A 21,087-nucleotide genomic window follows, 5' to 3' on the forward strand; every position below is an offset into this window, starting at 1 on the left:
TCGTCACACAGCATTTCAACTATGTATGGATTTACATGGAGTGGGGAATTGGTGCATTGGGCTGGGCTATCATTTCGGATTGCATTAGAGATCGGTGATGACTTTCATCTGTATAGCTGAAGATTAGATAAATTAATCTGATCAACTGTGTCTTAACGATACGGACTAAATGTGTCGTATGACAATGAGTTGACTATGTTTTTTGTTGATACTGAGTAGTATCCTGACAAGGGTTGGAGCTTCCAAGCGAGCACCAGTCAAAAAAGCTTCGCGACCAAACCGCGTCTCGCAGCCTCAACATCGAGAAATGCGCCACGCCATTTTCCGAACACCACCACTTGCCTGCGATCAGATTGATGGAGACAAGATGGAGACTTCAACCACTACTTATGCGTACAAAGAGACTCGATTAGATTTAGGCTCCACAACACAAGGTTGTACGGTCGCAATCCGTTTGCCAGCACACGGCGCATCAGCATATCCATCGAGATCAGCTCAAAAACGACCACACGTCGCCGAGATCCCCATCGCGGAGGACGAGAATGCCTTTAGAGCAAGATACTTGGCTTCCGCAGCTTCGATCTACTACCGTACTCACTATCAGTCGCCGAGAAGTTTCCTCTGGAGGATTCTAGAAGATGGAAGAGTGCTGTCTATCCAATCCGTGGATATTTCGAAGCCCAGCACAGTCGCAGAGGCCAATATTACTCTGCGACTGACTCTCCCAAGTGTTATTAAGTCTGGATGTATTGCTCTTGCGGATTCCAAGGAGCATGATATTCTGAGCATATTCATTTTAACGGAATCGAAACAGCTCTACACACTCACCCTACGCCCAGATCACTTCCGCAGAGCCGCAAGCACAGAGGATAACGTGGGAGACTGGTGCAAGACATATTCATCTGCTGCGTTCAGTCTCAAGGCGCCCCATAGGCTGGTTGCTCTGAGCGCGGATGAGTTATTGATATCTACCATTGATGGAGCTCTTCTGAGACTGGAGAGGAATTCGGGAGGAGATGGTAGGGCGATTATTCCTTCTAGATGTTGTTGATGCTAAGAATATATAGGATCTGTCTGGAAGGAAGTGCACTATAACGAAGGTGGATGGGGTCTGCATGTTCGGTCTATGAGATTGTTTAATGCTTCGTCTACCATTGCATACGGCGGCCAACACCTAGAACACGCTACCGCGACATCAATAGCATCACCAGGAACATCTATACATGGACAGCAATATGCCTTCACAATCTGTTTGGATCACCGGCTGCGGGTATGGAACCTATCAACTGGCAAGTTGGCCTACACAAAGGATATGCTTGGCCAGGATCTGGAACAACTAGATCAAGCAAAGCAGGCAAAAAAAGTGATCGACCCATCTCAGTCACAGTTGATCAAAGTCTATGGCGGTGGCAATAGTGCACTATGTGTTACGTATTCTCCTCTTGGAAGCGGCCAATTCAAGCTCTGGAGCGTCACTCCGAAACATGACGGCAGTCTCAACTTGGACGATATCTTCGAGGGCCATGTATTTGAACCACAAGCTCCGTCATCTGAGATCTGGACAATGGCAGACTTCTCCGTCCTTCACAAATCGACCAACCCCAGTGACTATTCTATCTGGGTGCTATGGAAAAATAATGTCACCTATCGTCTCCAACGCTTAAATTTTCAAAAAGGCAGTGACTACAAGTCTGTACAAGATGCATGGGAGGTTGGCTGGGAGGCCATGGCATGGGAAAGCCTTCGCGACGAAATGGGACCCGCTGTCTTCTCCGGAGATGCCTCTGATGGAACGGATAAATGGCTCGAATATATTCTTTCTCCTGGACGATATACTCCGGCCACTATCGAGACATGCCTTGCTATTTATGCACGGGGGCTAAGCACGAAAGGTGTTGCACGCAGATCAGGATCACTGCCGGACAGGTTGTGTGCCACCATAGCATCAACGGCCTCATTGAGCCGAAAATCGGATGGCGAGCTAGACTATTCCTCCTTCCGATCTGCAACCGATGCTCAATGGCGTCGATTCTCCAGGCTCCTTGCGGAGCTTGATAAGCAACGAGGTGAAGCTATGTCATTATCAGTCGACCCTACCGGACAAATGCCATGGGTGGTTTTAGCAGATGGCATTACTGCAATAAGGGATTGCAGTCCTCTGGAGAAGATGTGGCATAACAATGGAAGAGTTGAAGAAGCGGATAAGCATGTGGCCCTTCCTCTATTCGCTGCCTCCACCTTTAGAGACTCGTTACCTGAACCGTTCTTGCATGCCTGCAGCAACCAGTTACTCGAAGAAATCTTCCAGGAACCGTCTCTTATTGGTACTGCGAGAATGCGAAGTTTCTATGAGAAGTGCGATTTTTCCAACCAAATTGGAGATGATGAGTTCTCTCAGCTCGTGAGTGGGCTAGGGGGTGATTTTAAGAATGTCACTCCTCAGATCTATGAAGCTATTCTCGGATTCATGAATGTCTCTGGAAATAGTGACAGGCCGCTTGTCCAACAACTAGCAGAGTTCGGCAACAAATTACTTGTGAGAGGAGTACAAGAAACTGTGGTACTACATCGAAATATATGCCTCGACCAGCTTGTTCTTTTGGTGCTCATAGAGAACGAGATCAATACCACCGAGGAAGGGATCCAGTTCGAGACTGCTGCAGTATTTGAAGCTCTCATCAAGCTGTTGAAAAAACTCGAGCTCCTGCTTTGGCTGTGTAGCACTCAGCTTACTCTCAAGCCGCCGAGATCTGAGAGATCGAATTCTGTAACGGATAAGACCTCGAGCTCCAGCAAGAAAAACCCGGAGAGCCTGGGAACGACGACAGTTTTCGAGGGTGTATATCGACACTTATTTGGTTTAGACTTGCGGAAGGGCGAAACTCTGTCTTCTCTTGTGACACAATCGATTTTGGAAGTTTGTGCTCCTGACAGCACTGTATACGAGACCTCAGCTTCTCTTATTCAATGTTTCTTGTTAATTCAGGAAAGACCCGACTTGGCAAATGAATTCTCAAGATTCGCGGAACATGATGCGTTTGCAACATACATCCAAGGAAGAGCGCTCCTTGCTGCCAATGACATATTAAATGCATCGACGCTTTTCAAGAAGGCTGCGTTTGGAATGGGTAATACCTACTCGAATCACCTGTTGAAGATCAATTACTGACTGCGAAACAGCGTATCCGGACCAAACAAAACGTATAGGCTACAGAACTGCGAGTTATCTGGATGCCACTGAGAAGAAGCTATTGAATGCCGGACTTCCTGCATACTATTCCCACATTGTGGCACTTTTCGACAAGGGGAAGAACTACTCTTTTGTCATAGACTTTGCCGGACTTTCCCTACAATTCATCAGAGCTGACAGTGACGATTCCTATATAAGAACCGAGATGCACAGTCGTCTCTTCAACGCTGCCATCCAAACAGCCCGTTATGAGTTGGCCCACTCAACCCTTACTCTCTTCACCGACACCGCGCTTCAACAATCCTCTCTCCGAACCCTCATTACCAAGATGTGCGAAACAACCTACGCATCTCAGCTTGTCGAACTCCCCTTCATTGGCCTCCAAGAAACCGTTGACGAAATCCTCGCCCAGAAATGTCAAAGCATAGTCGACGTCAATGCCGGAATTCCCTATCACAAAATTCTCTATGCCTGGCGCATCAAGCACAACGACTTCCGTGGCGCGGCAGCCATCTCGCTCGAGCGTCTGCAGCGACTTCAGCAGTCTGGAGTTGGCGACAAATTACTTGGTGATGATGGTCTAGAAACCGCTGTCACGAGGCAATACGTGATGCTTATCAATGCGCTCAGCTGTGTTGGTGAGAAGCAAGCATGGATCCTATCCGAAGAGCCACCGCAGAAATCAACCACTGCTACTGTAGGCAGCAAAGTAGCGCCGCCGAAGAGAAAGGTTGTGACGTTGGCGGATGTCAGGAAGGCGTATCAAGCGGAGTTGGATCGTATTGCGGCCATTGAGAATAATCAATTTGCTTTTGGGGTGGATGCCGATGAAATGGATGTTTTGTAATCAATGCTGGGAGTGAAGTCGTTAAGGAAAGGATTCAAGGGAGCACACCTTATGATGTGGACAAACAGCGGGGGGCGTACTTTGGAGTCTGGTGCCAGCACTGGTTTGTGTTTAATAGACAAGAGATACCTTGAGGTTCGCATCTGCGTATTGAATTCGAAGTGGATGAGATGAGAACTTTCACCGTTTTGAAGCTATGAGGTGGTGTGTGACAATATTGATGTTCTTCAAACCATGGAACGAGTCTCATTCATGGCGTCCAAACCGCCCAGGATGCCTTGAATCTATGTTACAATTGATATATGCCGATCCCTTCCATTACTCCGCTCTTAACCCCCGAATCTCTGACTACGCCTGTGGAATTTGTGCTCTTTCTGGTGGTGGAGCGCCTGCGATCTGGGTTTGCTGGCCGGCCCCAGCGGCGATTTCTGGTGCTTGACGGTAAAGGACGATTTCGGATTGTTTGAAGTAACGTCGTGCATCTGCTGCTGTTAGTGATCGCTGATCATGTGAGGATAAAATGAGTCTGGAGTAAGGAGGCTTCGAGTCGTGAGGATAGAAGGGAGTGTTGCATACCTTCGTCAATAAGAACTAGACTTAGGTAGTATCTGGTGGAGTACTTCTTGTTGACTTCTCGGAAGGTCGGGGTCAAGTCGAAACCGCCTAGGAATAGTCGAATAGGGATCGTTTCTCCTCTGGATGGAGAGCCGTCCATGATCTTCACAAGTCAATAAACTTATCGTAGATTCGACCCAATAGTTTCCATTTGACATACCTCAAACCTCACCAAAGTCTCACTCTCATTGTACTGATTAGGCGCCGCACCCGTCGTCTCCCTCCTGATAATTGACAATTCCATATGCTTGATCTTCAGTCTAACCAGCAAAAAGTAGATTCTGCCGACAATAACATCCTTCAGATGGTACTTTGATTTCGAGTACTCAAACTCGATGTGCAGACAGTCCTCAATTCCGACGTCCATCTTGATCGAGCTGTTCATCTCGGGAGGTATCCGGTACGAGTATACCCAAATATCTTTCTCCCGGATTACATCCGCCATACGCCGCGACACTGTCACTCGTACAAAGTACCGGAGGCGCACATTGATGCCACTGTATGACTCGTACTGCTTTTCGACGTTCTTGAAGTTGAAATCGAATGCTTGGGGATGCTGCAGGTCTCCTGGAGCGGCCAATTCCTGGCCCAGAGATAGGAACTCGTAGTGGTTGCCTCGGTCGAAGAACATCTCTGTGGTAAGATTATATTAGCCATTTACTTTAACATATAATGAATCACCCAAAGAGCAAGGCCGGAGCATGATTCAAAGCTCCCCCTCCTCCTTGAGACTGGTGGAACCAACCAATTGTGCCAATGAATTGCACCTTGATGCCCGTATGCTCTAACCTCTTCCCATCCTTCGGTCTGACTGTCACCGCGCCCCTGACAGACTCTCCATCCTTATACAACGGCGCTTTCTCCCTCCTTCCCTTCTCCGTCTTCATATCGACCATCTGCCTGTCATCTCCATCCTCAAGGACAATATCGATATCCACCGGCGTCGAGAAGAAGTACGACATATTGTGCGCTGAACTGCCGACTAATTGCGTCCTCCTATGCCGTTGCGTGGGGTGTATTGAGAGACGCGCAAGCTCAGTATGGTCGTTGCGTCCAGTCGTTGAATAGATGGCGGAGCTGGCTGGGCTGGCTGCGCGGCGGGAGCTGTCGTCTTGAAGCGAGACTCTCCAAAGCGCAAGGCTTCAGCCTCTCTTCAAGCACGGACTTTTTGCACCACTGAATTTCTGGAGCGTCAACTTCACTGTTTACTTACGACATTACGCCCCGCATCAGCACAAATACAAGTCTACACAGCTACACGTCTACTAAAGCTGTACTAAGACGTCTTCTCTTCGCGCCGCCCAGCCGGCAGCGACTACGACTCGGCCTCCATCATGTCGCTCCAGGGCTATGTAAACAGTAAGTTGCCGGACCCCTCCCCCTCGCGTTCTTGCCCCTCACTTTGCTTGGTTACTCTCTGTGGTCTGCTATACCTTTGTTGTAATTTGTTGAGCTTACAGCCGGATTTCTGACAGCTGGGTAGAGAAGGTGTTGGTCTTGACTAGCGATTCGAGGACACTTGTAGGCACACTGCTGTCCTGCGACCAGATGACAAACTTGGTACGTCTGCTCTACGCCGTTCACGATTCACTTCAATCGTGCGCCCGTGCCATTCACGAGACAAATTTTGACAATAAATAGGTCCTCTCACAAACAATCGAACGTATCATCCGTCCGCCAGATGATCCAGAGCCATCGAGCGAGGTCCCACACGGATTGTACCTGATTCGAGGAGATAACGTTGCGGTTGTGGGGTTGGTGAATGAGGAGCTGGATGACAGTATCGATTGGCTGCAAGTTAGGGGCGCAGTGGTCGGTGGTGTGAAGCATTCGTGATCAATGGGATGAGTACTGAATGATTACTGAAGCTTGTCGCGGCAGGAATGGTGAAGAATGGATTCTGTGGGAGAGATCTCGCGAATTGCTTGAGCAGGAGTGAGATAGGCAGAAAAGGAATCTCACGATCATGTAGAGAAGGGATGAAGGCTGGAGGGCTGGGTGGATCACTGGGTAAAGAAATGATTGTTGCATTATTGGCGTTTACGGCGGAAATGGATACATTCTGAAGCAATCGAAAAGGTCATGAGAAATATCACATATTTCTGTACAAGTTGCAGTTGTGAAATGGGTTGCCATGCTTAGACCTCCATTTAACCATGACAATTTGGGTTAGAAAAATTCGCTGATACTATCCTGTGATATTTGGGGTATTATCGCGAAGCCTATGATCCAGTGATTGGATAACCTACCGCCTATTATTGTAGATTGTGTCTAATCTGTCTTTAGTTTCTTTCTTTTCTCCCTGTTTCTCCCCCTTTTGACTTCGGAATGGTAAACATTGTTGATTTAGCCAAAGATCGACTTTCAAATCAGTCACACGAAAACAATTTTTCTGGGGATTGTATCTGTGGACATCATTTGACTGTGTTGTCTGAGTGATATCTACGCTTCATGTATGCTGATTGTTCCATCAAGCTTACTAGCCAGGTAGTTACATGAATATAATGAATGAGCAACCCATTTAACCGAAGATACGCTCAAACAGATATGGACCAAAGGCGTCTTCTCCTGGAGAAGACACAATCCTATTGATCCTGTTCCCCTTGTTGACGTGTAGCCAGCTATGGCTGTCGCCTGGAGCATCCTCTTCTACATCTGCCTCGGGGTGGGCAACGGTTAGTTGCTCCATGGGGTTGATGATATCAACCGCACCGGGGCTCATGATCTGCTGCTCTGGAGCACCGGCTTTCTTTCTGTTCCGACGATCGATTACATGCATGCCTCGGGTCCACTGTCCAGACACTTCCACTCGGATGTCCTCTGGGGCCTTTGGTGCCGACATCCAAGATGGTGCTGAGCGGGTGAGCATGTACCAAATACACAACGGGTCGTGTAGCTCGAGACCAGGATCAGCTTGCTTTCTAGTAAGAGACTCGATCTTCTCGAGCGTCTTAAGTACGAAAGCAGATGTCCACTCGGCCAGGGGACTACCGGCTTGGATCAAGGGCTGTAGCTTGTTGATGACAAGCGAGCGGCGGAGCGCATGAGGTGTCGTGACATCAAGCGGGAACAACGTCAGCTTCAGAAGTTTTGACAGCTTGCTAGGATACGGAGGTAGTGGTTCCATGTCCTTTGGCGCAGGAGGCATCGTCGAAGCAGGGGTTGGCGATGTCAGCGCAAAGACACGAGCAGTGGCCACAGCATCGGCGTAAGTATTGAACTCGGCTACAGGAGTGATGTTACCCGAAACATCAATAGCTCCTCCCATCACGACTACCTCCTTGACCCTCAAGAAAGTTTCAGTGTCCTCAGCAGCGGCCAGCGCTAGGTTGGTGAGTGGCCCGACAGCGACGATGGTGATGGTATCCGCTGGGTTTTCCTTGAGAAGTCGCAGGATCTCCTTGTGAGCCGGAAGTTGAGATGCCCGGAATGAAGACGATGGTGATGCGAGCTCCGCTGCTGCTGCTGTCTCTTCAGCTGTGGCGCCAGCTTTGGGAGGTTCAAACAAAGTCTTCCATGTATCGGCTGGCGAAAGATGGGGGTGCTAATAAGGTCAACACATAATTTTGTGCATCAGAAATGATCAAATACCGATGTTGATACTCCAGCCAGTCCGTCAACCCCATCTGGTTTCGGTCAGTAATCTTTCCATTACAATCTGTCAGTCGAAAATGGGGCAACGTGAAAATGTATGCGAATCCGAAACCAGTGATGTAGGAGATTTATTGTCCATGAGAAAAATCGACAATGAGATATGGAGACCAGAAAACATACGGAAATAATCAGCCATCAAGATGGTCTCCTCAAGTGGATGCTCAGGTCCGATTGCCACAATGGGCTTGGAACTTGACATGGCTTCAAATCCTTCCAGTTGGCCTCGAGCTCTTCGCCATTCCTTCTCCTTCTCGATCACATGGAATAGAGCAACGACATTGCGTAAGCAACTATACCATGTCAGTCGAAGTGCTATAATCCAACGTGGCACGAGTTACCTCTGAACTTCCACATTTCCATAAGTCACAGAAAGCAAGAGAATCTCAAGCTCTTCTGGCTTTGCTGCCAGTGCCAAGAGAATGGCCAAAATATCATCGACTCCTGAAGATGCTTTAGCAAATGGTATCAAATATTCAAAGAATCAATAAGGACATACCAGGGTCAGTATCAATGATGATACGGTTAAGCGGCGCCATTTCGTTTAGAGAGTTAGGCTTTTGTGGCTTTGATGGTTTGGAGGGGTTAAGTAGAAGTGTCGAGAAGAGGGGAAGTGGGGGTTAGATGTGCTCAATGCTGCTTGGCTGAAGCAGAGTTCATCTGATGTAGGAGGGGGAAAACGAAAATGAAAATGAAGTGGAAAGGTTTGGTTTTGGTTTTGGTTTGGCTTGGTCTGTCTGGTCTGTCTGGTCTGGTTTGGTCTGGTCTGGTCAGGATGGAAGTTGAGCAGCAGCTGAAGGTCCTCTTGGCCTCGTCTTGTGCCTGGCCCAATGCCTTTCATCCACCTCCCACCCAAGCTACCCGACCGTAGCAGGGCCGGAGGGCGGCGGGTTGCCTGCAGGAGCAAAGCAAAGGACGAGTACCTAGGTACCTACAGCCTACCTAGGTAGGTAAGGTAGGGTAGGTACCGCACTGCCTGCGCTACAGTACCTCCCCCTCCACCTAACCTAAGGTATAGGTGCCATTACGGAATTCCGGTACTACTGTAAGCCAGTGGGCAAACAATATAAGGAAGCCGAAGTGTTCCCCCCAAAATGCCAATGCCAATTCCAATCCATTGGTGGCGGCTTGAGATTCACGTCCAAGTATCACGTGAGCTCCACGCCCGAATGGCACTGCACTGCACTGCAATCCAGCTCCGCAGCTGCACCACGAGGCAACTGCTCCCTCTCTGTGATACTACCTCCACTTCCACCGCCCTGTATAGCAGCACCAATTTCCACAGTTGCAGCTCATTCCACAGTCTCAATCACTCGTAACGCCTCGTCTCTGTTTCTCCCTTTCGCTCTCCCGCTCTCCCATCCCGTCTGGGCTGCCGTATTGGGATCCCTGCCTGCGTCACAGTCCCGGGCCAATCACCGCACTGACGACGCCGCTGCTGCTGCATCCCCTTGACAGACAACCTGTCCTGTCCTGAACGACCATTGCTGCCCCGACCTGACCAGACCAGACAAGCTGCGAGAAACCATATCGACACGTCTCGACTTTGGTTCGAGATCTGGTCTGTACGCTACGATTCAACTCAGCCGACGTCTTCTTCCTCCTTGCTTGAACAATATTTAGTCTTCCCAACAACAACAACAACAACAACAACGGCCGACAACTCCCCGACTCCCACTTCCGCTTCTACATCCCTTTCCAGCCCATTCCCTTCCCAATTGAGCACTCAAACATCCGATCCTCATTGATCCAACCTTGCACGTTGACCTCGTTCCTCCATATCCTTGACGAACTATCGTCTTACCTTCGAATTCCTGTGGCATCATGCCTACCACCACAACAATTGCAGGATGGGCTGCCATCCTCGCTGTCGGAGGAGCATACTACTGGGTTAATGGCCAGCGAAAGCAAAAAAACCTACGCTCTGCCAACACTAAGCAGTCAAGCAAAGCCACTGAGCCACGAAAGGACACAAAGGCGAAGAAGTCGAAAAAGGATGGTGGTCTAAGTAGTGGCGACCAAGATGTAAAGCAGGACAAGAAGAAGAAGGCCAAACAACCTGCAAAGCCAGCTGTTGAGGAACCTATTGTAGCCAGCTCACTTTCGAAGACTGTCGACCGGGATGAGAAGAGGGATGACTTGGAGTTTGCCCGCCAACTTTCGAATGCAAAGAAAGGTGTTGTTGACACGCCAAAGTCGCAAACAGCCTCTCGCCAGAAGTCCGTCAAACAGACCCGGGCCCAGGAGAAACCAGTCGTCGATGTCTCTGAGGATGGCACCGCACCATCTTCTACCACAGGAGGCGATGCTGATGATGATCAATCACCCATCAATTCCCCTGAGCTTGCTGCCACTACTGCCACCAATGGTGATGTTTCGGACATGCTAGAGAAGCCATCCGCTGGTCCCTCGGTTTTGAGAGTCACTGCACCCACCAACCCTGCGCCAGCAAAGAAGGCGAAGCAGCAAAACTTCGAGGTACAAGAGACCAAGAAGCAAAAGCAGAATCGAAAGAAGGCTGAGGAGGCAAAGGCGATCCGAGAGGCCGAGGAGAAGGAGCGTAAGGTGAAGCTAGAAGCCCACCGACGGAGTGTCAGGGAGGCGGAGGGCCGAGCTGCAAAGGATGGTTCGGTTTTCATGGCTTCTCAGGCTCCACCAACATCGAAGTGGACTGCAGCCCCTGCTGTTCAAGCCACAAATGACAGTGCTACGCCAGCCAGCAAGAAATTGGAGCTGCTCGACACCTACGAACCATCCAGCGGACATGTTGACACGAAGCCCGTGGAGCAAATTAAGTCTGAGAGCAAACTTGCAGAAGAGCTTGCCAACATCCCCGAGGATGAGCAGTTGAGGATTGCTAAGGAGGAGTCGAACAACTGGGAAGAGGTTAAGTCGAGCTACAACCGTAAGAAGAAGACTCGCAAGGAGGCCTCGGACGAGAACAAGGAGTCCAAGGAGGATAAGACCAGTAGTTCCAATGACGACTCGAACGACTTTGGTGTTCCTCCTGTCATTGCTCCTACCGGACCAGGAAAGAAATGGCAAATGACCACTGTCCATGTCGAGCCAAACGGAAAGGTTGTTGAGCGTGAGCAGGAGGTTCAAGATTCAGAATGGGAAGTCGCGTAATTTGAGCCCTGCAGGTTATCCAGGGCATGATAGATGATGAGCTCGTTCTGAGGTCGGGGTGTGACTGTTGGACGACAACCAAGCACTCATGTTTCTAGTTGTCAACACACTTTCTCGACCTTACGTTGACAAGTTCCTGGCAGTATTTTATGGTGTTCGGTCTTGAGCTCTTCCCGCAAATCATCATTTTCCTTCTCTTGTACATTTGGCGCCGTTTACACCGACTGAGCATTGCCGAGTTGAAGGCATGCTTCTTGCATACTGGCATTTGGGATTGATGGGTTTGCATAAGCCAGCTGCACTGTATTTCACTTGCTTTGTTATTTATTAATTGGTGGCAAGGCGTTTGTGGCCCGCTCTTCTTTCACTTTAGGACATTTCGAAGGGTTCCCCAAAATTGCTGCGATCTGCTAGGCTTGTCCTTTTCGGAGACCATATGTCCCCCAAAAATTTGTACATCTGGCCGCTACTGCTCATCATCATGCTGAGTCTGCATCAAGAAACGATTCAATAAACATATGTGCCATCGATATTGTGACTTCAGACGTTGTTCTACCTTGTTGATTGATATCCCTACGTGTCTTTCCCTAACAAGGACCCTGATATACCAAGCAATTCCCCTCCCACTCACTCCCCCGCCCTAACAAAACTCTCGCTCCGCAGGATGCATCCACATGGTTAGCTCGATACCTACAGTACTTGGTCCTGGTACGACTACGGCGCTCATACCCTGATCAGCGTGGAAGCCTCTCCCATGGATGCAACAATCTGTTGTTGTGCCCAGCTGCCTCGATCAAAAAGTTTAGATGAGTAGGACAGAGCCCTTCTTCACTCATCTAAGGTATCCTTCCCCCACGCCCGCATAGACCGGCCTGATGGGGCCAATGGAACATGGATGCACCCCAAACCCGGATAGGCAGCTCCAGGTCTTGTTGCAGGGTTGCCACACATCCAGTGCCTTATCCAGTCTCAACTTCGCGATCCTAACATTTGACGGAGATGCCAATTGAACAAGATAAACAACATTCCATATGGATTTCCTTCCATAGCGGATCACTGATCACCTTGGGTACTAACCTGCGGTGGACCCAATTGTTTGGATCCGTGTCCCCCTAGTGCGCTGACAGATACGGGTAGTGGAAACTTGTCATCCTGCCCTGCGCTTCAGTGGAGTCCAGGGAGGGAACGACATACCTCAGGTACTCATTCATTTCACAGGAGCCGGCTCCTTCAGCTCATAAGAACAACTCAATTCGAGGCTCCCTCGACAAATTCAAGTATCCATACATTCTACGCCATCTCTATCCAGTTTCTCCAGCCTATTGTTTGTTCTCTACACTCCAGCTTCTGTTCCCCGTGGGGAATTTGCTTCAGGCCGGCCATCAATTACCTGAAGCACCCCGACAAACAGACAAAGCCAACTGTTTACCAGCTCGACTCGCCACATGACTACGAGCTCTTGAGACAATACTTTCCGCTGTTATGGTATCCGCAATACCATATTGCTTCTCGACGACCAACTCATCATAGCTCCACTGCTCCAGGCCAGCGAATCCGACGTGGGGCAGTAGTTGGGTCCTGGTTGTGAACATATCCTCGAGTCCTTGTCCACCAAACTTCCACTTTTCCAAGCACTCGGATCGACAATTGTTCACTTGGCTTGTTGGGACTTGAGCACAGGCAAACTCCGAGCATCTTCCTGGTCGAAGATCCTGATCGCGTCTCGAAACACCCGCAACCACATTTAAACCAGTCCACGTCACAAACCCCCGAAATAGACCCTGATGCATTCATAATCTCGACTCATTTCCTCGAGCACACGACACACGCTTTGCAGGTCTACATCCTCCTCCCGACCAATATGTCGCTCGATGTCGCTATACAATCAGTAGCATTCTATATCCTCTCCTGCAGCACTTGTGCCAAGATTAGCCATCGGCGGAAAGCGAAGATACAAGCAAAGCGGGAGCGAGCTGAGAAGCATGCATTGGAAACGGAGCAACCTGGGCTGTACAGGCACCCTTCGCCCTTCTCCACGAATCCATACTGGACCGAGGAGATCATGATGGGACCAGGTCCACCGCCGAAGAAGGGTGGGAGCAAGAATGCAAGTCAACGAGCTCTCAATACCGCAGGGCAAGGGAGCAGTTATGCTGGTAGCACTGCAATGAGTTCGGAAACTCCTAGTAGTCCAACAGCCGTTACGGAAGGCTCCCGGATCTCTGGAGAGGGCTGGAACAGGAAACGATACCAGCGGGAGGATGAAGCGCTGTGGGGCCATGATATTCCAGGGCCCGGCCAGAGGATTATGGATGCCATTGCCAAAGCAGGATCATCAGCTGGTCGATTATTGGAAGGACGTTTGAGCAAGAGCGGAAGCGGTCCTTTGCGAGAAGAGGAGAGTCCAACTCCATATTATTTAGCGAGGAATCCGCCAGTCAACGACCTACATCCTCCTGTAGTCAGTACAGCACCTGCCAGTAGAGACGAAACGAGGTGGATGCTCCAGCCTCCACCACCAGCGAAAGTTATGGAAGGAAAGGAGAGGGTTAACAGAAATCGTGCGGGCAGCAACGGTAGTAGTCGGAGAGGAAATGATGGAACTCCACTTAGTCGCCAGGTGACAGAAAGATTGGTAGATGCGAAACTACAACGTGGTGAAACACCATATGAGGAAGTACGGGCGAGGACCGAGGCAAAATCAAAGCCACAGCCTCCTACGGCGCAACTGCCCAGAAGGACGAGGAGTGGCTCTATCGAATCATCCGATTCGTCAGACACGGTGTTGAGAAGGAAGCAAAGGCCTCCCCCAATTTCAGTATCCTCTTCAAAGAGAAGCTCTAGGGATATTGTCGAACACATTCCTATTCCTGCAAGCCCACATACTGGGTCAAACATTGAGTTGGACGAGAAGTCCCGGCCTGCTCTAACGACAATACTAAGCTCGTCCAACAACGTCCCCCAAGTAAAACAGCAGGACGATGTTCTTCCTTTCCGGGAACTCTCGGTACCATCAGAGAGTGCGCTGAACTCCCGAGCTCCATCGCCCTCGCAGCGACTTTCGCCACAGGCCAATGCTATGCCAGTTTCACTTCCAAAGATCGAACCAAAAATCGCTAGTGGCTCTAGTGGCGTCCGGCTTCCGAAGCCTGCTACAGTGGAGGACGAACCTGAAAATCAACTTCCCACAAGATAGGGAAAACCTTACCAACTATCCTTTATCTCGTTTCCCTTTTAGCCATTTCTGAAGTCTTTTTCTAGCGTTTGGGTTACGGCTTATGGGTTCTTGGGGTGCTGGACAGGCACTGGCGCTGGTGTTCTTGGGTATTTGATCTTGCGATTGCAGACTTTATGGGTTGGGTTGCATTGGGCTATGCATGTATGCCCAGAATTCTGAATCACAGAAGAGTCAAGTTGGAGATGAGCAAGAATAAACAGAAAGAAGTCCAGCAAGAAACTGCATCAAGTTTAAAGACAAATCATTGTCAATATGACATTCCTAATAATCGCCCTCCTGGTATCAAACGCCATCCATGCTGCCAGTTCCAAAATCAGCCCCATAAGCGCCTCTTAGTCGTTCAAGACACTCTCATAGATGCATTCCCTGATCATCATCATCTCCCTCTGTCATAGCTCTCATCCTCTCTTCCATAGCCCTCCTTAGAGTGTCATCATCCAATCTACCTCCCCCAGTACCCGGGCTACTAGTACTCGCAACCCCACTATTAGTCTGCGTCTGTAAAGGTCTATCCATCCTAACCTCCCCGTCAACAATCCGTCCCGTCTGGAACGTCCCATCATTCCACGCCGAGCTCCTTTCACCTCCTGTCGCAGCTACTGCGACCTGTCCCTCTGCTTCCGCCGCCGTTCCATTAAGAAAGCCCCCACCAGCTTCAGAACCCTCCAGCTCCAACTCCTCCTTACTCTGAAACTCCGTCCAGCTTGCGCCTCTACTCTCAACCTCCCTCTTCAATAACTCTATCCTCTCCATCTGCCTCTTAATCACGATCTCGTTCTCTTTGATTGCATCAACACAATCCGGATCTGGGACGCCGTTCGTAGATTCTTCTGTACCGTCTGCAAAGGGTCGGAGCTGCTCGTTTGAATAGTCGAGGTGCGCGATGCTATTGCGGAGTTCCATGGCTTTGAGGTGAAGCGTGGAGATCGGGAGATCTTTAAGGGCGGTGGCGAATTGGGTGAGGGAAATTGGGATGGCTTCTGATGACATTGTAGATAGCTTGTCTTGAATTGCGATTCGTGGTTCGTGGTAAGGTGGTGAACTAGTTTGAGCAATTGATGATGGGCTTGGAAGCTTTTCATAAAGAGGGGAGCTTTATTGTAAGGCAGCGGGGAGACGCGAGGACGCGGAATTGGTCTGTGCGCAATGTGTGGCATTCTCTTGAGAATTGTAGGGATTAGCAGGCCCAGAGAGTGTGACGAAGTCAACGAAAGGATTCAGCTAGGAACCTGGCTCCTTGAGTGAGAAAAGGAATGCGAGGAGGGGGCCGAATGGGAGTTGATGAAAGCCAACATCGTCCAGAACTCTCCAGAGCCATCCATTTGAACTATCACACTAGCTTCTGCAAATAGTACATGTTGTATTCCTTCAGCCCCCGTTCTAGTACAAAGAAACAAGTGTCAGGCAAAGCCTTTACAGAGATTTTTGATAGATCCCAGGGATCTAAACTGCCTCGTCTTATACATAGTCAGGATACTCGTAAAAGAGTCTATTGTCATATGGATCAGCGAACCGAATAAATTGCTAACCTGGGCAATTCTGAAGTGTCGTAGAGATCTAGGTTGTGCAGTGATGAGAACGAGCTTAGGATTTTGATCTCCTCTTTCATAATAATTTGCCTCATAGATCTGGAGGTCTATAAAAACTTTTCCTAGTTTGCAAAGATGAAGCCAAGATTGAATTAGCTAGTACTAATAAACATCTGATTTGTATAATAGTAGGTATCTTTACACGATACGACGACTCTTTGAGTATTATTATATTATCTAGCTAGTATCTTAAGCCATACCTAGCTAATCTCTCAGGCTTTTTATAGCTCTATCTAGTTAAACAACTACTCCAGATAAGAAATCGGATGTTGTCAATTTGAAGAGCATCTCTTCCCCACCAAATGATATCCTACAGCCAAATAATATCCTACAGCAGCAGGGATAAGTCGAGATTCAGTCCTGCGGGCGGAGATCGTCATCTTAGGCCACTATATCCTTGCTTCATGCTGGGATGCTGCTGCAAGCTGCGCGCCGGCAGTCTTGGCTGGGTCTTAGGTCTTGGCTGACTGCCGTTTCTTGTTTTGATCATCTGCACTGCGCTGCACTAATCCTGGTGATGATTCAATGAAGGAGGACTATGCCGGGTCTTTTTTCCTGTGTCTCTTGAGCCTCTCCTCTCCTTCAATCGATCTTTGGAAAATTTGGGATTTTATCGGTCGCAGCTGCTGTTTATAGCTCTCTAAGACAGCCACCCGAATTGTTTGTTGACTCCCGTCCCCCAGCTCGAGCTTGTCATTCCACTAGACGCGAAGCTGAGCTGACAACCTTCTTTCGCCCAGCAGTTCCTTCTCCATACTGCGTTAATTGCGTGTCAAGGGCGCAAACACAGATCTTATCATTAGAGCAAGCCTGTTCCTCTTCACAACTCTCTTTTGTCCAACACTCTATCCAGAGTCCTCGAAACATCGCGAACAATCATGGCAGCTCACTATCGAGACGAAGCCGCATTGGGTCCCGATCATCCGGATAATCATGCCTCTGCAAACCGTTGGCGCCATCAAGAATCCTCAGCATTTCGTGCCCATGCGGCTCCTCGAGGAGCAGATGAGAGAGGAGGTAGCAAGGACCTGGCAGATTTCTTGAACGGAGATAGAGTTGAACCACCAAAGTCCGCCGGCTCAGGAGGATCGAAAGCGAAGCCAATCATGGTCGCAGGGAATGCGCGTAACGGAGACAATGGTCCTACATACAGTGCGCAACATGATCCTATTGGACATGATAAACATGCGGACGGAACTCATGGGACGTTGGAGGTCAAATGTGGTCCATTGCTCAATTACAGGCGCATGGAGAACGAAACATGGTTTGGCAGTGTTCTGGTCGTCACAAAAGGGGGAGGACTCGGGGACAGCCCAGAGGTTCCGGAACTGAAGCTAAGAGCTGCGTCAGCTGGACGCCCACCAGTGGATCATGTTGGTAGCAACGTGAGCGGAGCAACTGACGACAATCGAAGCGACAACTATGGAGTTGTAAATGGAGTGGACTACAGCAACTTCAAGCAGCCCGAGTCTGTACCACAGAACAGCGTACAAACAAACCGGGCTGGTGGTGGCCAGGCTTCTGGAGAGATGAAAGTTCGGGGCACTAAGCTTTACTCTGACCGCGAAAATACATTCTGGCGATTTGACCTGCAGGTTCCCATGCATCAATCGGAGTTGAAGTGCGACTATGAGATCCCATCCCTCATCTTCACATCTGGAGGCAAGACCGACAAGCAAAGCTTCTACATTCCCGCCATCCCAGAATCCATGAGAATTATGTTCCATTCTTGTAATGGATTCAGTGTTGGTACAGACGAGCAGGCCTATAGCGGAGCTTGCTTGTGGAATGACGTACAGCGAGAGCATGCTAAAGCTCCTTTCCATGTCATGTATGAGCTTCGCGACTTTATGGATCATCCTTGCAACTACTAACATGTGACAGGCTCGGAGGCGGAGACCAGATTTACAACGATGGTATTCGAGTTGGAGGACCTTTGCGAGAATGGACCGATATCAGTAACCCTCACAAGAGAAAGGAGTATCCCTTCGCGGAGTCCTTGCGAAAGCGGTGCGACGAGTACTATGTAAACAACTACATAAAGTGGTAGGATATTGCGATATACAGGAAGGAATTACACTGCTAAACCTTGCCAGGTATTCAACCGAACCATTTGCAGGTGCCAATGGCCAGATTCCTCAACTGAACCTTTGGGACGACCATGACGTGGGTGCTCATTCGATTCTGTTCCCACAACGCTGACATTGTACTAGATCATCGACGGATTTGGTTCATACGTGGATGACTTTATGAGATGTTCAGTATTCCGCGGAATCGGTGGAGTAGCAAATAAATATTATCTTTTGTTCCAACACCACCTTGCTCCTCCGCCCTCTACCTACACTACCGGTAAGGACAGCCTTCTTGGAGCAATGAAAATAAGCTAACACCCACAAAGATGCACCTCAAACTACCGGCCACCAGGAGGTTGGTCTTGACAAAAGACAGCTAGAGAACACCTATGTTCTGGATGAGAAGACCATCGATTCGAGCTATATCATCGGAGCTAAGCCTGGTGTAAGGGTCTCTTTCTATATCACGTGATATGCAACTTATATTCCTTGCCTTTAGCCATATGTTGTCGAGCACTCCCGAAGCATCTATGCGAGACTTGGTGCTAGGATAGCCTTCTTCGGTATTGATGCCAGAACAGAGGTAGAATCTCTCCTTCAGACCATGTCGTTCGGCGACTGATATTTTAGCGAACCCGAAAACAAGTCAACTACCCTGAAACCTATCAAATAATCTTCAGCAGATTGAGGAAGGAGCTCGCCGCCGCCAAGGGAAGCGCTTCCCCAATTCAGCATCTGGTTGTTCTCCTGGGTATTCCAATCGCATATCCAGTATGTCTCAACGACAATTTGTAACTTTGTACCACCACTAATATGTCCCAGCGCTTGACTTGGTTGGAGAACATCTTCTCAAGCCCTATCATCGCCCCTATCAAGTTTCTCCATAAAAGATTTGGCTTCGGTATGTCACAAGACTCCATTGATACTTTATAAATTTTAACGTTTTTCAGGCGGTGGATTCTTCAACCATTTCGACGGCAGCGTTGATCTGTTGGATGACCTCGATGATCACTACACGGCACGTACTCATAAGAAGGAGCGACTCTTTCTCGTTCACCAGCTGCAAGCGCTCGCATCCGAGTTCTCCGCCCGGATAACCATTTTGGGCGGTGACGTACACTTGGCAGCAGTTGGTCGATTCTACTCGAATCCCAAGCTTCAAATCCCTGTTGCCAACGATTATCGTTACATGGCCAATATAATCTCCTCCGCCATCGTCAACAAGCCGCCTCCACAGGCTGTTGCAAATTTGCTGGCTCGAAGGAACAAGCTACATCACCTGGACCACGATACGGATGAAACATTGATGAAGTTCTTTGATAAGGACCCAGGTGATTCAAATAAGACATCTAATTCGAATAATGTTACTATGCCAAGTCGAAACTGGGCTGTTATCACCGAGAACTCCGCTGGAGCAAACCAACGCCCTGTCACCAATGGGAATGGAGCCAACGGAACCGCCCCTAATGGAACCCCTGAGGCTATTTCTGAAAGACAGGGTACCTCCAAGGCGAAGGATGGTCATTCGTGGCTTCATGAAGGTGAGGTCGATGCTGGAACGAAACACAAGGCTGCCAATAGCTCGACCCATGGCAAGAATACTGATGGCAGTTTGGATGTTTGTATCAGAGTTGAGAAGGATCAGCATGACAGTGAGGGCAAGACACAGTCATATGGTTTGACAATCCCAATTCTCAAAGTCGAACCCGGCGTGTCAAACAAAACACTGGAGAGGAGACACCCGGCTGAGGGAACTGTTCGGGAGCATTCCTAGTTGTTTCTGATTTTCTTTATGATGATCCTTTGCGCTATTGGCTATATGTGGGTGTAACCATGCAGCAGAGATATCCCAACTGTACTAATAAGAGCATTGATTGGTTTTTCCTGAACTCGTGAGCCGAAGCCGGATGCGACATCAGTCGTTTTTCCGTCTCACGCGAGTACTTTACGCCGCTTCTGTTGGTATTCTCATCCAGGAATTCACATTGGAGAAACTGAGCTGTAAAGAAAATATTGAATTGTTTGAATTACCAGGCCATGTAGAGGCAACCACCCGATAGGTAGAGGATTTCTAACTATCCATGCGTGCTGTCAATTATGGATTTCTTGTTGCTGGCAATTCTCAACTTCGCTTCGCTCCAGCAAAGTAGGAAAAGTATGCATAGACATACATCTGTGGGGCGAGTTATGATGGGAAGTCAGTGAAGTAGTTTGTCTTGTTGTTGGCTATGAACTTGAATTTGAGCCTGGTTTGCATAGCAATACAATTCTAAGAAGTTCGTCTGAACTCCTCCCTCTCTGAAGCGAGATATTGTTTACATTTAGTCGAATCCCCAATACACTACTATGGTGAGCTCCGGCTAAAAGAGCCCCTTGCGCTTGATCTTATGACTCCTAGTTGAGGGTTTGGTCAAGGAGCATAGGACAGCGTGGGGGAAATGTATATAGCAGAGGTATGTGGCTTTGCGATGTAAATGCAATTTATGTCCTGTTGGCGAGCGTTCACAGCTGAAAAGTCACTTCACTTCACCGTAATACCACGAGTAGTCAACTGTTCAACTCACATCAAAAGCTAAAGTAAAGAAAAGGGCTTTGCTTTTACTCAAACCCCAAGAAAGATTTAGAAGTTGAGAAGCAATAGTAGCTTCTCAAGACCGAGTATTGTTGTGACTCCCAGTCCTTGCTTGCAATTGCAGTCGTTGGTCATGTGATTTACGGCTGTCCTCAATTTTCTGCATTCATAGTTCCGCTCGATC

The 21,087-nt window shown here is 48.9% G+C and overlaps 8 protein-coding genes across 8 annotated transcripts; 5 read left to right on the plus strand and 3 right to left on the minus strand.

The window, feature by feature from the left end:
• Window positions 1–307: 307 nt before the first annotated feature.
• ONS95_004947 (uncharacterized protein) lies at window positions 308–4,037 on the plus strand (the record flags this gene model as incomplete). Its single annotated transcript, XM_058498334.1, has 3 exons — window positions 308–1,019; window positions 1,068–3,128; window positions 3,181–4,037. The coding sequence occupies 3 exons, from the start codon at window positions 308–310 to the stop codon at window positions 4,035–4,037; spliced, it is 3,630 nt and encodes a 1,209-aa protein (XP_058351848.1).
• Window positions 4,038–4,385: 348 nt separating this feature from the next.
• Window positions 4,386–5,614, minus strand: VPS26 (Vacuolar protein sorting-associated protein 26; the record flags this gene model as incomplete). Its single annotated transcript, XM_058498335.1, has 4 exons — window positions 4,386–4,519; window positions 4,614–4,755; window positions 4,813–5,285; window positions 5,398–5,614. 4 exons carry the CDS (start codon window positions 5,612–5,614, stop codon window positions 4,386–4,388), a joined length of 966 nt encoding a protein of 321 aa, XP_058351849.1.
• Window positions 5,615–5,986: 372 nt separating this feature from the next.
• On the plus strand, window positions 5,987–6,488 carry ONS95_004949 (uncharacterized protein; the record flags this gene model as incomplete). The annotated part of the gene is made up of 3 exons (XM_058498336.1): window positions 5,987–6,011; window positions 6,136–6,212; window positions 6,294–6,488. The coding sequence occupies 3 exons, from the start codon at window positions 5,987–5,989 to the stop codon at window positions 6,486–6,488; spliced, it is 297 nt and encodes a 98-aa protein (XP_058351850.1).
• Window positions 6,489–7,173: 685 nt separating this feature from the next.
• On the minus strand, window positions 7,174–8,842 carry ONS95_004950 (uncharacterized protein; the record flags this gene model as incomplete). Its single annotated transcript, XM_058498337.1, has 5 exons — window positions 7,174–8,196; window positions 8,244–8,278; window positions 8,427–8,596; window positions 8,645–8,747; window positions 8,803–8,842. The coding sequence occupies 5 exons, from the start codon at window positions 8,840–8,842 to the stop codon at window positions 7,174–7,176; spliced, it is 1,371 nt and encodes a 456-aa protein (XP_058351851.1).
• A 1,285-nt stretch (window positions 8,843–10,127) lies between these two features.
• ONS95_004951 (uncharacterized protein) lies at window positions 10,128–11,432 on the plus strand (the record flags this gene model as incomplete). The annotated part of the gene is made up of 1 exon (XM_058498338.1): window positions 10,128–11,432. One exon carries the CDS (start codon window positions 10,128–10,130, stop codon window positions 11,430–11,432), a length of 1,305 nt encoding a protein of 434 aa, XP_058351852.1.
• A 524-nt stretch (window positions 11,433–11,956) lies between these two features.
• ONS95_004952 (uncharacterized protein) lies at window positions 11,957–14,916 on the plus strand. Its single transcript, XM_058498339.1, has one exon. The coding sequence runs from the start codon at window positions 13,294–13,296 to the stop codon at window positions 14,626–14,628; it is 1,335 nt and encodes a 444-aa protein (XP_058351853.1). The 5' UTR covers window positions 11,957–13,293; the 3' UTR covers window positions 14,629–14,916.
• A 105-nt stretch (window positions 14,917–15,021) lies between these two features.
• On the minus strand, window positions 15,022–15,660 carry ONS95_004953 (uncharacterized protein; the record flags this gene model as incomplete). The annotated part of the gene is made up of 1 exon (XM_058498340.1): window positions 15,022–15,660. The coding sequence occupies one exon, from the start codon at window positions 15,658–15,660 to the stop codon at window positions 15,022–15,024; it is 639 nt and encodes a 212-aa protein (XP_058351854.1).
• Window positions 15,661–16,370: 710 nt separating this feature from the next.
• ONS95_004954 (uncharacterized protein) lies at window positions 16,371–20,837 on the plus strand. Its single transcript, XM_058498341.1, has 10 exons — window positions 16,371–16,919; window positions 17,003–18,090; window positions 18,144–18,305; window positions 18,356–18,425; window positions 18,473–18,608; window positions 18,658–18,776; window positions 18,831–18,914; window positions 18,962–19,102; window positions 19,154–19,232; window positions 19,282–20,837. Exons 2-10 carry the CDS (start codon window positions 17,138–17,140, stop codon window positions 20,103–20,105), a joined length of 2,568 nt encoding a protein of 855 aa, XP_058351855.1. The 5' UTR covers window positions 16,371–16,919; window positions 17,003–17,137; the 3' UTR covers window positions 20,106–20,837.
• Window positions 20,838–21,087: the final 250 nt, after the last annotated feature.

Source organism: Cadophora gregata, assembly GCF_030347475.1.
Source record: "Cadophora gregata isolate MNR1 chromosome Unknown scaffold_15, whole genome shotgun sequence".
Taxonomy (NCBI): domain Eukaryota; kingdom Fungi; phylum Ascomycota; class Leotiomycetes; order Helotiales; family Ploettnerulaceae; genus Cadophora; species Cadophora gregata.

Excerpts from the sequence above, each read along its gene's own strand:
- ONS95_004952 (XM_058498339.1), top strand. The coding sequence starts at position 13,294 with ATGTCGCTCGATGTCGCTATACAATCAGTAGCATTCTATATCCTCTCC.
- ONS95_004954 (XM_058498341.1), top strand. The coding sequence starts at position 17,138 with ATGGCAGCTCACTATCGAGACGAAGCCGCATTGGGTCCCGATCATCCG. Across the intron at positions 18,091-18,143 it reads AAAGCTCCTTTCCATGTCAT|GCTCGGAGGCGGAGACCAGA; the intron begins GTATGAGCTTCG and ends AACATGTGACAG. Across the intron at positions 18,609-18,657 it reads GCCCTCTACCTACACTACCG|ATGCACCTCAAACTACCGGC; the intron begins GTAAGGACAGCC and ends ACACCCACAAAG.